The sequence below is a fragment of the Lemur catta genome, chromosome 19 (genome assembly GCF_020740605.2).
Source record: "Lemur catta isolate mLemCat1 chromosome 19, mLemCat1.pri, whole genome shotgun sequence".
In the NCBI taxonomy this organism is placed as follows: domain Eukaryota; kingdom Metazoa; phylum Chordata; class Mammalia; order Primates; family Lemuridae; genus Lemur; species Lemur catta.
Genome location: NC_059146.1, coordinates 4,888,764 through 4,903,715, shown reverse-complemented (window position 1 = coordinate 4,903,715; position 14,952 = coordinate 4,888,764). Strand labels below are relative to the sequence as shown.

General features: G+C 39.6%; 1 protein-coding gene across 1 annotated transcript in view; it reads left to right on the top strand.

The window, feature by feature from the left end:
• SCFD2 (sec1 family domain containing 2) overlaps window positions 1-14,952 on the top strand; it is a 269,076-nt gene that overhangs the window by 16,568 nt on the left and 237,556 nt on the right. The window contains exon 3 of the mRNA XM_045533014.1: window positions 7,853-7,980. Within this exon, the coding sequence (XP_045388970.1) occupies window positions 7,853-7,980 (128 nt within the window). The remainder of the gene's footprint in view (window positions 1-7,852; window positions 7,981-14,952) is intronic.

Sequence of the window (14,952 nt, the reverse complement as noted above, 5' to 3'; positions counted from 1 at the left end):
TTTAATGTCTGTTCTCTCCTACTAGACTTTGTAACCTTGCTGAGAGAAGGCCTGTGCCTCACCTCTAGTGCATATAGCCCTAATAATGAACTGTGTTGGTGGCCTGAGTATATCGTCCCCATGGGCCTAGGATATGACATTCTGATAAAGCCAGAATTCTGCTGTTCTTAATGTTCTGTGGCCATTTCAACTCCCAATTTATTAATATAAATTTTATTTAATAATACATAATTTGGGTTAGTAACTTTATAAATAAAATAGGACAAGTGGGATTTGGAATAGGGAGTGCCACATCAGCTAGAGTGGTCAAGGAGAGAACCCTTGAGCTGTACCTAGCACAGTCCTGGCAGGTAGCAGGTGCTCAGTAAATATTTGTTGAATAAAGAAATGAACAAGACCTAATTAATCAACATCTGGAGGAAGAGGGTTCTAGGCAAAGGGAATAGAAAATACAGGTGTCCTGAGTTGAAAACACAATTGATCCATTTAGGGGCCTGAAATCAGGCCAGTGTGGTTGAGGCCCAATGGAGAAACTGAGAAGAAGAAGATGAAGTTGTAGTCATGGGAATGTATCAAATTGTATAAACCTGTTGGCCAAAATAAGGAACTGGGATTTTAGTTTAATGGTAGTAGGAAGCATGAGAGGGTTTTGAGCCAGGGATTGATATGATCTGACAGCTTTGAGAGGTCACTCTATTCTAAGCCATCGTTAATTCTTGCTTGGACTTATGCAGTAGCCTTTTCCCAGTCCTCAGATACATTCTGCGCAGTGAGGCCTGAGTGATCTTTTAATAATGCAGATCTGATCAGGTCAGTCTGTTGTTGAAGACCCTTCAGTTGCTCTTGGAAAAAAGTCTATATCCCTAATGTGGGTTACCAGGCCTTGAGTCATTTGACATATGCTTAGGGCAGTGTCAAACTAGATCTTCATGCTTTATTCTTACTTTTTTCATTTCTTTGAAAGAGTCTCAAGTTCTCTTCTCAGGACCCCAGCCCATGATGCTGATCTGCTGTTACTCTGTGTTTCATGCTTATTTTCCAGGTCTCACTGTCAGATCCTCAGCCACCTTCTGACCTTCACCCCCAAGCCCAGCCTAGGTTGGGTGTTACACTCTCCCGAGCTCCCATTATCTGTTTTTGTCACGCTGCAGGAGCGTGCTCAGTTCTAGCTTCCCTGCTAGATGTCCAGCTCCATGAGGGCAGGGCATGGGAAGCTGCTCACAGCTGGTTCCAGCACCTCCTTGAATGCCCAGCCCACAGGGAATGCTTATATTTTTAAAGAAAGAATGAACAGAGGACCACTTTCCAGTGCCAAGGGTCTATGTCACATATTCTGTGTTTAGCTGCTTTTGCTTCTATTGAGATGACGGTTAATGGATAAATTTGTTAAAGATGAGGTAATTGTTTTAAAAAGCAGTCAAGAGGAAAGATGACCATTGAAGCCTCTGTGAATAATTTAATCAACAAACCTACCTTCAGAGCTCATTAACCTCACCACTCATGGAAGCCATTATTCCCTGCTGTGAAAAGCTATGACTCAGCTTGTTCTCTGTTTAAAATTAGTTGAAAATGTTTGTTTGGTTTTTTGTTGTTGTTGTCATTGTATTTCTGTTGGAATACAGTGACTATTATTGCAAATCCCGTGATTAAGCTTAACTTCCTGTGCATGCTACGAAGGAACTATTTCTCTGTGTTTAGTCACCAGATAATGGGATGCATTCACATTTCATCCTCAGCCTCTTAATTGCATGCCTTCCACTTGATGGAAGTAGCACCATGATTCAAGATTCAGCCACCTTTTAAAAATTAATGCTGTCTTCTTTATATTTTATTTGGTGATGAATATTTCCTGTTAGTTTCTAACAGACTGCATTTGGCATTTTATAGATGCCAAACCAAGGCAGCTTCTAAGATTTCATTCAGAGTTGAGTAATTCTGGTGAATAAAGGGCCAGGAATGAACTGAAAGGACCATATTTTCATGTACAGATGTCTCTTGAAAAACTTTAAAAAGCTATGTCTAGCAGATTATTATTATGTATATCATCGGTCTGTAGTCTTATTCAAACATGACAATTTGTGAAAATAGTTTTATTTTTAAGGATACAAGATAATCAGTTTATCAAAATGACACACATTTAATATGTATTTGGCATTTTGTGTAGTTACTGACAATATAGAAATTAATTACATTTCATAGTAATATAGTAGATCTTTTCATAAGACAAATATTTTACTTTTATATTGTATGTTTCAGGGAATCTATTGTAACAAATAAAATTGTGTGCCAGTAGCTACAATGAATTAAAGTTTATCTCTTTGGAAAATATGACTTTAAAGACAGAGTAAAAGGTAGCAAATAGTATAATTTATATTCTGCAAGCCGTTGAGAATTTTTTTGTTAATTCTTTTTATTATTATCCCTGGGCTTGTGAAAAAGAAAAAGCGTTTTAATAAAAGAAATAATAGCATGGGATATTCTCCCATCTTTTGCTGATCTTTGGAAAGTTAATCAAATTTGTACTTGTGAATTTGGAACACCAGGGCATAATGGAAACCTTATAAATATAGCTTGTTAGAGATTCAAGGAATCTCAGAAACTGGCATTATAGTATAAGCCTTTTATTTTATGGAATAGTGTAGCATTGTGGTTAATAGATGGATTTCGGAGTTCACAGTGGCCTGGGCTCAAATTCTAATTTATTGGCTATGTAATTTGGGCAAATTATTTCATCTCTTTAAGAATTAGCTTTTTCACTGAGTAGAGTCAATGATACTTATCCTGGAGGGTTGTTATTCAATGAGATAATAGTCGTGTTGCCTGTGACATAGTGAGTTCTCAATAAATGAACATAATAATATTAGTAATAGCTATAAGGGACATAAAGCACCAGAGAGATTAACTGAATTACCCAAGGTCACAGGAGCTGCCCATTGGCACCTCCAGTGGTGGACCTGAGCTCTAACCCTCTTTTTTTTTTTTTTTTTTAATTAATAATGAGATGTCAGGCAAGTGGTTTCATTTTGTCTCAGTTTTATCAGTGGTAAAATAACTAGGGGCTATTTCCCCTTCTCTCTTTCCCAAGGACATAATCAACATAAAATAAGAGCTGGACTGGAAATAACACTTCTAAACAATTTAGACTTTAGTTTTTTGCCTTTTAAATTATAGGAATGATTGATATATATATATATAATGATTAAAAATTCAGCAAAAGTCTTCTTAGAGGGAAACATTTCAAGAAGAAAGTTGAATAAAAGTGTAAAGTGAGCCTTGTGTAGCAAAGTGACTATCAATGGCTAATGTTGACCTACCAGGGAAATAGTATGATGTTTAAAACAAAACGTGTGTAAAATTCTGAGAGAGTGTGCTTTACCTGCTTCACGAGTTAACGTGGATCCACTTCACTCTTCTCTCTATTCCATTCTATCCTACATGAGGCCCACGTGTGAACTTACAGGGGGAATAAAGGGTGTTAAGGATTAGAAAAGAAAACCAACATGAAAAGTTGAAAATGATTGACATTCTCCATAATTGATTCTCTTTGGTGATTTGCCTAATACAAACATAGCATGGCATAGTAGAAAGAAAGATTACTGGGCTTAGAAGCCGGTTACCTCAATATGAGTCCTGGTTTTGCCGTTTACAGGTTTTGAGGGCACTTAAGTAAGTCAGTGGGCTTTGCTGAGGCTCTTTAAATTGGGTCAGTGCTAATGGCTTAGCTCAGGAGGTGAGAATCAAATGTGATATAAAACATTTTATAAATTCTGAAATACTTTGGAAATAGAATGTAGTGGTGGTAATTGAAACTATATTTTAATATTTTATTTGCCTTTAAAAAAATCTTCCTTAATTTAGCCCTGGAAGATAAAAACTGTTTTGGGGTGGGCCTGATTATTAAAAAGATGTTGAGCAGCTGTTCCTGAACTTAAGAGAAAAGACTAAGCAAGATGAAGTAGGTTTACAGTACAGCACAAAGGGTTTAGATTAGGTATAAATAGAGTCCAATAGCAGTTTGATTTGTTTGAAGCTGTAGTGTTTTCCTCAGGCATATTATAAAATTTTCTTTGGGTACTTTCAAAAACTAAAAATAGATTTTCATCTGTCTGTGTTGGGTTCGGTATAGAAGATATAAAGATGATTAATTTAATATTACTTCTCATGTTCACTTCTGACCCAAGAGTTGCACAACTATTTGATAAGTCAGTCTGGAAATATTTACAGAATCTGAACTCCTTGTAAAAGTAACAATTGTTGTCTTAAGTGTCCTGCAGAATTTCACTATAATTAAATTGAAGAGTCAAGAAGCTGACAGAAGTCGTTGCTTTAAAACCTTCATAAGAAAAACTTTAACTCTCTATAGCTGTTAGTTTCTAAGTAATGTATAGTAAAGTTCCTTATTTTATTCCTTACAAATAAAAATTCTTAACATCAACTTATCATATATAGAGGGATTGCTTGAATTGGAGTTTTCAGTGTGTATCACAGGGTGTGTGAATTCTATATGATCTATTGTTGATCTTTTCATATTAGAAAATGAAGCTGCTGACAGTGGTTATACGTAAGTGTTTGTAAGTAGGTGGGAAGGACTACTGTAGTTCTAAAACAGGCTTCCTTCTATGTCTTACGAGAAAATCCTGACCTTTGATTTTTTTTATTACTATTAGTGCTGCTACTACTGTTATGTTTATTGAGCACTTGTATACTAGCATTGTTCTAAGTGCTTTAGATATATTAGCTCATTCAAGTCTCATAAAAACCCACTGAATATATACTATTGCCATACCCATTGAACAGGGGAGAAAACGTGTATAGAGAGGTTAAGTAACTCTCCCAGGGACATAGGGCCAGCAAGAGGCACAAACAGCACCCTGTGGTGTTTGGTTCAGGACTCATGCTCCTGCCACTCTGCAGCTCTGCCTTCTAGCTATCATACTGGCACTGTTGTAATAGCCCTTTCGTATTGCTATTTCCCCAGTAGGAAAAGAGAAAATTTTGGAGACAGTAAAGAATTACATAAAATCCACTATTACAATTATAGTGTGGATTGATGTAGATTTCAATGAACATTTCTTGACTTATACAATTCAATATCAGGAGTTGATTTCATGTGAAACTTCAATAGTATGAAATCTTGCCTATTAGATCAACTTTTATGAGCACATTAGAGAAAGGCAGTGACTTAACTCCCACACTCAACTCAGATGCTAATACAGGACTTCCATATCTATAGATGAGAAAATTGAGGAAAAGAGAAGATTAATTATGTACACAAAGTTACACAACTAGCAAGTATCATTTATTCAATACTTATTGAATGTACCTGCCACAGATCTGGTGCTATTCTAGGTAACAGAGAACTAGCAATGAGGAAAACAAAGAAAGTCCCTACCTTCATAGAAGGACTTCATCTTTTATGAGGGAGATAGAGAATAAACAAATAAACATGGAAATATAATAAGTCAGATAGTATAAGGATTATGTAGAACAGCAAAGATCAGTGAGGGACAGAGAGTGCCAGGATAAGGTACTGGGATGGATGTTGTCACTCTTTTATATTGGGTAGTAAGGGAGACCTCTTTGGTGAGGTGACATTTCAGCAGATACCTGGAGAGAGAGGGGGATATTTGTAGGAAGCGTGTTCCTAGAAAAGGAGGGAAGATGTCCCTGTGCTTGGAGTGTGGGGGAAGACGATCTAGGGGGCCATGTACTTGGAGTGGGTGAGGGGGAGAATGGTTGGAGTTTGAACCCAGATTTGCCTGACTCCAGAGTCCACAAAGCACTACACTAATCTGCTGGGGCAACTGCAGCATTACCTAACCTGCGCGATCTCGGAGACACACGGTATTAAGGAGATATTAATACATATGCTCATGGAAAAGAGGACAGTAGTGACGGTCTAGTCTGAAAGTTCTGCGTTGAGTTGAGACTGTATGACAAATCCCCGTAGTCTGAGGAGAGCTGCTTTTGAGAATAAAAGTAGGGGACAGTTGTATGGCAACTTTGGGAAACTGGGAGTGTAACTAACTCCTCTGCTCAGAATTCTTCAGTGGTTCTCCATTGTCTGTGGAGCTTTACAGAAATTAAGTAACTTTCCAAAAGCCCCATTGCAAATAGACCTGCTTTTGAATTACGATAAAAAGACTGTCCACAACTGCTAAGCTATGCTGCTCTTCTCAGAGTGTGAAATCAATCACATGCTTCTTGGCTTCCTGTCACCTACACGTTGAAGTCTACCAAACTTGGCAAGGAACACACAGTCCTTCTTCCATTGCCCCTCCTGTACACTTTAGCATGTAGCAAATATTGTCCTTAGTGTCATGTTCCCAGGACTTTGCACATTCTGAAATGTCCTTCTTTCTCTTGTTTGGTGACTAAGATTTTATATTTTCCTTGAAGTCTTTCTTTACTACTCTCTTTCCCAGATTGAGTTCTAACTTCTTCCCTTGGCTGCTTTTGGGCTTATGTATCTTTGAACTTGTTCATCATCTCTAGTAGAAATCATTCCCTCAGTCCTTCTCCTCCCAGACAGGATGAGATTTGCACAGAACTCTATGCAAGGATCGATCATGGCTCTTATCACACTTGTTTTGGTAATTTCTTTGCTTCTATGTCTGCCTCTTCTTCCAGGCTATAAATCATTGAATGCTTGCTTTTATCTGTAATCTCAACCAAATATAGGGCTCGGCATGTAGTTTACCTGCTCACTTACATTAGACTTAAGAATATGAGATGCAGAGTTATAATGATGACAGTTTTGATCAGATTAAAACAAGTGGAGTATGTTGAGCAGTGATGTTAGTTTACTATGGGAAAATAGATGATAATAAAAACATTCACTATTTAATGAAACATTATTATGCTAAAAGACATCATTCCTTTATTCCAGATCAAATTTAAACTTGAAAGATATATCTTATTAGGTATAATATTAAAGTGAAATTAATATCTTAATAGAAGTTTTAAAACTAAATTTTTAAAAAATGCATTCATTTTCAAACTATTACTGACTGGATAGTAGGAGGGTTAGTAGAGCTTTGAGTGGAGGAAAAAGTCCTTAAAAAGGGACAGAAGTCATCCTTGTTTCTTTATATTCAGTTTTTAAACATCACTACAAATGTGTATACTTGGCTACATGGCAGAGATCTTCCGGAAAGAACACTGCACTCATTTATAATTTGAACATGACTTGTTGGGTGAGACAGAGGCCTATTGGGGGAGTGAGCCCAGATGAGACCGTGCATAATGCGGTGCTTGGTGCTGGTATCAACGGTTAATTGTAAAGGCTGGAGTAAGTGCCATCCTCCCAACCTAAGGCCCAGAGTGGGATACTTCAGGCTGTGGTTACTTAGCACAATTCCTGATTTCCATTCAGTAGGAAGCCTACTAATTAGGAAGTCTATTGAGTAATTTTGAACAGGAATTCTCATTGCTGATTCTCAGACAAGTATATTATCTCAAATTGATATACTGCTTATAATCAGTGATAAATCATTTTGAGACATACATTTGATTTTGGTTTACATAACATTTATGTTATTCCAGCAATGCTGAATTGCATTCTAACATGCTTTTAAGTATAAAAATCTTAAAAAAAAAATTTATCGTATAGTTTTCCCATACTTTTCATGGTACTTTTCCTCCCTTTTTTTGGCTCGATTTTATTTTCTCCTTAATTTCTCAACGTTTTGTGCCAAAACATTCTTTATTTAATTCTAATACTTTGAGTCTATCTGTAGGAAAGACTACATTGGTGCTCAAAAAAAGTTGTTTAAGAAATTATTTTGCTTTCAACCCTTTCCATTATCCAGAAGAAATTTATTCTAAAGCTCTTTTTGTGGTTTTACTGCAGTGACACCTCCGCCAAAGCCCTGTGGGAGGCCTTACTGAACACCAAGCACAAAGAGGCAGTGATGGAAGTTCGGAGACATCTAGTGGAGGCAGCCAGCAGAGAGCATCTGCCAATCAAGATGAGCATGGGTAAGTGAGCCTGGCTGCTTTACCGAGGACAGACAGTGGCCCCAGGCTGTGAGAAGTTTATTTAAGCCTAATCTGAATTGTGGGCCAACCTAGCCAACATGGAATCTAGGTAAAAGCAGTGAGGACATTTGTCAACTGTTGAAGAAGTAGGGAAGGCAAATGTACACACTGCCCTCAGGCCTCAGCAGTTACCACTTTCTTAGACTCAACTTTGGGAGCTCTAGGCGAGTTCTTGCATACAGAGAATGATTCTTTCAGTTTCTTAGTTGATCTAGAACTATCAATATTGGTTTGGACCACCTCCTCTTCATTCTGTTCTACACCTCTCCCCCTTTTCCCCTTCATCCTCCACTCTTCTACTTACAGTAGATGAAAGCTCTTTTATGAGTTTTTAATTAATGAATAAGCTGTTTTACTGAAAAAACATTGAGCAGCCAGGCATGCTCCAGCCTGGTCCTCACCCTCAGAGTGGTCTGCTAATTGTCTAGTCCTGTAAGTGTTAATTAGGTATTATATACCTAAGTTTTCTATTTCTCATTCTTTTCACATCCAGCTTTGTCTTTGGTATTAGAAGAATATGGTCGCAATAGAATTTAAGTTTTAAGTGGCTTTTTTTCTTTTAATAAAAAAGTCAGAGAACAACAGAACTAATGTTTCGATTTCTATAGAAAAGGAAAGTGGCTTTTTACTTTTTTGTTTTTAAAAAACTATTAAATCATTTTATTGATATGGAAATATTTAAATACAGATATTGACTCTGGTTAATAGAATTTATTTCTGGAAACTTTCAAAAATTTATATCTCTTTTTAAAAATAAGGTTTTTCTTTTATAATTTGCTTTTAGTGTCTAGTAAATATTAGTACATTTTGCTGGATGGGAAAATTTTTCTGTGCTGAGATTCTTAGCCTAAATTCTTCACTGCGTATAGGGGCCAAAATCAAACTATCAAGTTAAAATAGAGCAAAATTTTGGAAGTAGAAGAATATGGATGAACCTAGGAGGAAAAAAGTTATAGGGTCATAACATGAAAAGAAAAAACCATGACTTTTTAGTGTATTAGGTGACTATATATGAGGGTTTTAAGGAACATAAGGAAAAGAAATGTGAAAAGAATTAACATTTATTGAGTACTTATAAGGTGCTAGATCTTCTTTTCTACATGTGTTACCTGATTTCATTCTTACAGTAATGAGATAGTATTGCATTTTTCAGATAAGGAAACTGAAGCAGAGAAAAATTAACTAAGTTGCCCAAGGCCATATATATGATAGGTGGTAGGACTGGAATTGGAATCCAAGCATTCTGATGCTAGAGTGTATGATTTTTTATTTATAAAATCATCCTAATTCCATATAACCAATGCCAGAAGTCCTACATGTGGTTTTGGAGGCTGAAAACTCTTTTATTAGTCTTGAATTAATGAATGAACTATTACACTGAAAGAACAATTGAGCAGACAGGCATGCTGAGGCCTGGCCCCTCACCCTTAGCATAGTCTCAAAGTTGCTGCTTTTCCACCATCCTGGCATTTAGCTAATTCTCCTTCCTTTCTTACTCACTCACTCACTCCCTCTCCCACCTTTTTCCTCCCTCCCTCCCTCCCTCCCTCCCTCCACCCTTTCTCCCTTCCTTCCTTCCTTCTTTCCTTCTCTTCTTTTCTTTCTTTCCTTTTTTACTTTCCTCAGATAAGATCTCACTCTGTTGGCCAGGCTGAAGTGCAGCGGCACAATCATAGCTCACTGCAGCCTCCAACTCCTGGGCTCATGCCATCCGTCTGTCTCAGCCTTCCAAGTAGCTGAGATTATAGATATGACTCACTTACCCAGCTCTTCCTTCCTTTTCTTTCCACAGTCCTGATACACATTACTAACAAGTGTGTTTACCTAATAGAATTCCTTATTCATAAGTATGTTGAAACAAGGGTTAATGCATATTGTGAATCGAGAAAAGTAGGAATGCACGAAGAGTCTTGATGATAAGGTTAATTTATGTTGTGTTTCAGTGATAGAACCTTATGATGCTATCACAGAACATACATTAATTTTTATTGTTCAATGCAGGACTCTTGAAAGATCAACAAACTTTACTTTTCTAAAGGGCTGTATCTTGTAAAAATAATCACAGCCAGAAATTTTAAAAAGAGACGGGAACCCCATAAGGAATTCAAATTTAAGAGTTTTGAGTTTTCTGTCCACCCCCTCAAAGAAATGATTTGCTTTGTCCAAAAACCCCAGACTTGGGGGTGGAGTGGGAGAGAAAAAAGAAAGAAGGAAAGAACTAAATGATTGTTAGCAAACTTCTTTTGTAGAAAGGATCAAAAAGATTGGCCCAGAGCACACTCTATCCATGTGCCAACTACAGTTTAGTAAAAGATAACACAGAATGGCTACCCATTTTTGGTTCATCTCCCTAGCCAGAATTTCTTATGTGTTTCGTTTGATATACAAACAGATACATAACCATAAACCGTAAGGAAAAGAGCTAAACAAAATAAAACATTGATATTTGAAAACTGCTTATCAAATAGCTTTTAAAACTATAAAGTATACTTTAAACTATGCACTGTTTTCCCATCCTTGCTGTAAATTCTACTGAAGTATAAATTTTTCTGACTGTGGTAGAGGCTTCTAGTATTTTTGAGATATTAAACAGATTTTGGTTTTTTTTAGAGATGAGGGTCTCACTCCTGGTCTCAAGCTAGTCTCCCACCTCAGCCTCCTGAGTAGCTTGGGACTACAGGTGTGCACTACCATGTGTGGCTAATTTTTAAAATTTTCTTAGAAATGGGATTTTGCTGTGTTGCCCAGGCTGGTCTTGAACTCCTGGCCTCAAGTAGTCCTCCTGCCTCAGCTTCTTGAGTAGCTGGGATTACAGGTGCAAGCCACTATGCCTGGTAGATATTAAATAGATTTTAATTTTGGACTGAGAATTCTTTTGTATTTAAACTTATTGAGTGGAATCCCATGATCAAAACCTCATATCTTAAATATAAAATTTCTCCACACATGGCAAGTTCATATTAAAACATTATGAGCACCAAGAGAAATAAACACCATTCTCTTTACGCAAAAAAGTTTAATTGCTAAAACACAAAAAATTCATTTTATCATTGCACATATAAACATATGCCATCTTTCTGAGAGCTTGTTATTAAATTGTCAGTTAACTAGATTGATATGTTCCAGAAAAGTGACTTTTAAAACACTGAAACTGAATAGTACTTTCCCACTGGCTTTCATAGTGAAAAATGTATTCCGAAATTAACAGAACAAGTAGACCATAAGAAATCTGTTTGTTTGAATCCAAAAAGTTCACTCACAGAAGAAATGAGTAGAAAATGCCCATCTCAAACTCTGGTACATTTTATATAGAATCTTTCTCTGGAATATCGTTATGGTTGAGGGATCTTCACCAGTTTGTCCTACAGCTTTCTGCAAAATGGAACTATTCCCCAGTGTATAATGGGTGGCAGAAATATCCTATTCAAGCTGAAATGAAACAGATCTCTTTATGGTACTGTCTTTTCATTTGTAGCCAGATTCCTTGAAAGAGTATCCTATGCTTGATGCCTGTTTCCTTATTATTTTCTTACTTATTAATCTAGTGTAGTCTGGCTTTACTTTTTTATTGAAAAGTCTCCCAGACAACTAAATATGAGGACATTTTTCTCATTCTTCATCGTTATTGACTTCTTTCCAGCATTCACTACCAGACTGATGCTTTCTTGAATGTCTGTGTTTTCTGTGACTTTAGGCTCTCCTGATTGTGATGGAGTACAAAGTCAACTATATCTGGGGGTGAATCACAATTCTGCCTCTTATTAGCGAACATTCAATTTCTTTGGGGAAAATGTCTATTTCCTAGAATTTTGAAGGAGAATGAAAGCTCCAAGCAGTGTGAAGGTTATGACTATCTAGCAAACTGGAATTGGTATGCTGTGCTCTTCCCAGTTTATAGAATGGCTTTTGTAGGGAAAGACTTTCACGTGCAGATGGTTCCTAGCATGTTGGTGGGGTAGAGTTCATTGGTTTTGGTTCTAGGTGGGAATAGTAATGTAGTCTCCATGCAGCTTCTTCAGCTATGATCAGTGTTAGCAATAACTACAAGTGCTTCAGTGGCCTGGGCTGCAGGAGTTTTTGGCAACAGTAGTGGTGGGATAAGGTAGTGTTCTTGTTGGCAAGGGTTTTCCTAGTCTCCTTTTTCCTAGAGTAAGGAGACTTAGCTGAAGGGATCACTGTTGGTGTTGGGTCTGACATGGTTCACGGGCCGTCATAGTGCTGTTATGTTCCAGGGACAGGTGCGTGGAGTGGCTATGGAGCTGGGGTCCTCGGCTCAGTGTTGCTGAATACTGTGGCACCTGTGGTGTGGGCACAGGTTCATTCTCTGAAGGATGGGTGGATACAGCTGTCCCGTAAGGCCAGGGACTGTGAGCCTGAAGCACTCCCCAGTACCTCCGGTCCAGGGGGCATGTAGCTGTGACTCTGATCCTGGGGTGAGGGCACAGCAGTGGCATGACTCTAGGGAAGAAGAGGTATTCTAGAGGTTCAGGCCCTGCGGAGCAGGATATAGCTGCAATTTGGGTCCTGGAGCCAATAGGGCACAGTAACTACTTAGGCATAGTAACTACTTGGGTTCCATGTAGTGGTGATTCTGAACTCTGGGGTGGTGGTACACAGCAGTGACCCAGGCTCTGTGAGGCCAGGTGCAGCAGCCCCAAGGACCCAGGAATGGTGGGGTACAGCTGTGGCCTATGCTCCAGCAGGGAGGGACCAGTGCACTGATGGCTCCACTCCCCAGAGAGGCAGGCTGCCTCAAAAGCTCAGACTCCAATGGCCTAGTCCAGACCCAGAAGGCAGGGTGCTGTGACTGTTTGGTCCAGAGGGTGGAGTGGCACAGCTCAGCCAAGGTTCTATTTCCCTGGGGGCCAGGTACCACTGTATCTCAGGTGCTCGGGGGCACAGCTGGTCTGCTGGGCCAGGGCCCTGGTTTCCTGCTTTGGCCAGGGATCCTGGGGGTATATGGCCGTTCTGCTGGGCTGGGGCTCTGAGTCTTCAGGGAGTGCTGCTCTTCTGGGCCCAGGTTCTGGGTCCCGAGTTGCTGGGGTGCCAGGAGCCACTGCTACTCTGCTGGACCATGGGTCCATGTCCTTGGGGGTTGGAATGCACAACTACTCTGCTGGGCTGGGGCTTCAGGTCCCTGATGGGCTGGGAACTGCATGCTCAGGTGCCAGGGAACATGGCTGCTCCAATGGGCAGAAGCTCAGATTTCTGGGCGGCAGGACAGTGGGTTGGTTCAGGTGCCAGGGGTGCAGCTGTTTCACCTGGCGTAGGCTCTGAGTAGCCTGGGAATGGGGCACAGCAGCACGGGGTTGGGGGAAATTGAGTGCCTCCCAGGCAGCTTGATGCCAGGGGCTGGAGAGCATCAGCACCTCAGCAGGGGAATGGCATACTACCTTGTGTGCAAACACAGGGCAATGAAGGCACAGCCTCAGGAATGAAGGGACACAGTGGCTCCTCTCCCCCAGAGCATCACGCAGTCTAGCAGAGGCCCTGGTTTCAAGATGGCAAAGTGCAGCAGCAGCTCGCGCCATGGGGTGGTGAGACACAATGTGAGCTCCTTCTCTGGAGTAGTACAGCCATGGGAGCTCCAGGCAACTCCCCGAGCTGGGCTCAGGGCCCCTGAGGACTGCAGGATTCTCCGGTAGCAAAGCCTGCAGGTATCCGCAGTGGTGATAGGGGCTGCCGGGGACCCCGTGTTTCTCTTATCCCCGCAGGGAGAAGTCTTTCCTGGTTCCTAGCTGATTCTGGGAGTGGGGTGGTGGAGACAAGGTGTTTCTCTATGTGACCATCCTCTGAGTGTGCTCCATGTGGTTTCCCTTGCTGTGCTGTGCTCTAGTGCTCTCCTTTAGTCACACCAGTTGAAATATAGTTGTTTATTCATTGTTTTGATCCTTTTTTGGGGGGTGATGAGCATTAGACACCTCTAGTCAGCCATCTTGCTTGTTAATCTTATATGTTTTCAGCATAAGGGAGCTCCAACAAGAGAATATGGGCAAGGAGTTTAAAAACCTTGAGAGAGTGATGGGGGAGAAAGCCCCCAGCTGCAGGGAGGGGGTTTCATTATTTAGAGGTTCTCTTAAGAGCAGAAGTTCCTTTCCGAGGGGAAGTAGACCCACCAAGGAAATGCTCCTTCCCTGACAGCCTGGTAATCTGCCTCCGGACAGCAGGGGTGCTCTGTTCCCTCCTGTCCTCCCTGCTAAGTTTATAAACATTGAGGCACGGTTCCAGTCAGCCTTGGGAAGCCCGCATCTCCAAAGAAAGCTAAACCATAAATGTTTCTGCTGGTTTTACATTTCACTGTTTTGTATAACTTCAGGGAGAGCTGTTTATTTTCCATTTGTGACTCCTGATTTTGCAAAAGTTTTACTTTATTCCATGCCAGCCTCGCAATGGATCTTACAGCAGATTTCTGAATTTTAGACTCATTTGATTGAATTGATTCATGTAATTAAAATACTCTTTTCACATTAGTTTCTCATTCTACCTTTTAACGCTGTAGAGCTCAAAAATTTGTGTAACAAGAAACAGGTACTATTTAAAGGCTATCCCAGAAAACCTTCAGTATTTATGACGTTATAAAAAGGGACATCAACTCCCAGCTGGGCTTTATCCAAGTTTCATTATACAGATGGCTGTATATATTGCCTTTCAGATCCCTGTGGGAGAAGATTTATAATTTCTTTCCTCTTCCCCCTTTAATAACTTGTTTTAATGTCTAATAGTCACCATGATCAGGAAATTTTTTTTCCTGTCTGCTTTAAATACACATATTAATTGTATTTCTTTGCCATTTAACCTCAGTTCAGGTGGGAAGTAGGCAGTTATTACTCTTCGTTTTCTTTATCTGTTGAAAGACAATGCTTTACTCATTGCACAAATCAGTGATAGTAATAAAGTCACATTTCCCAGAGA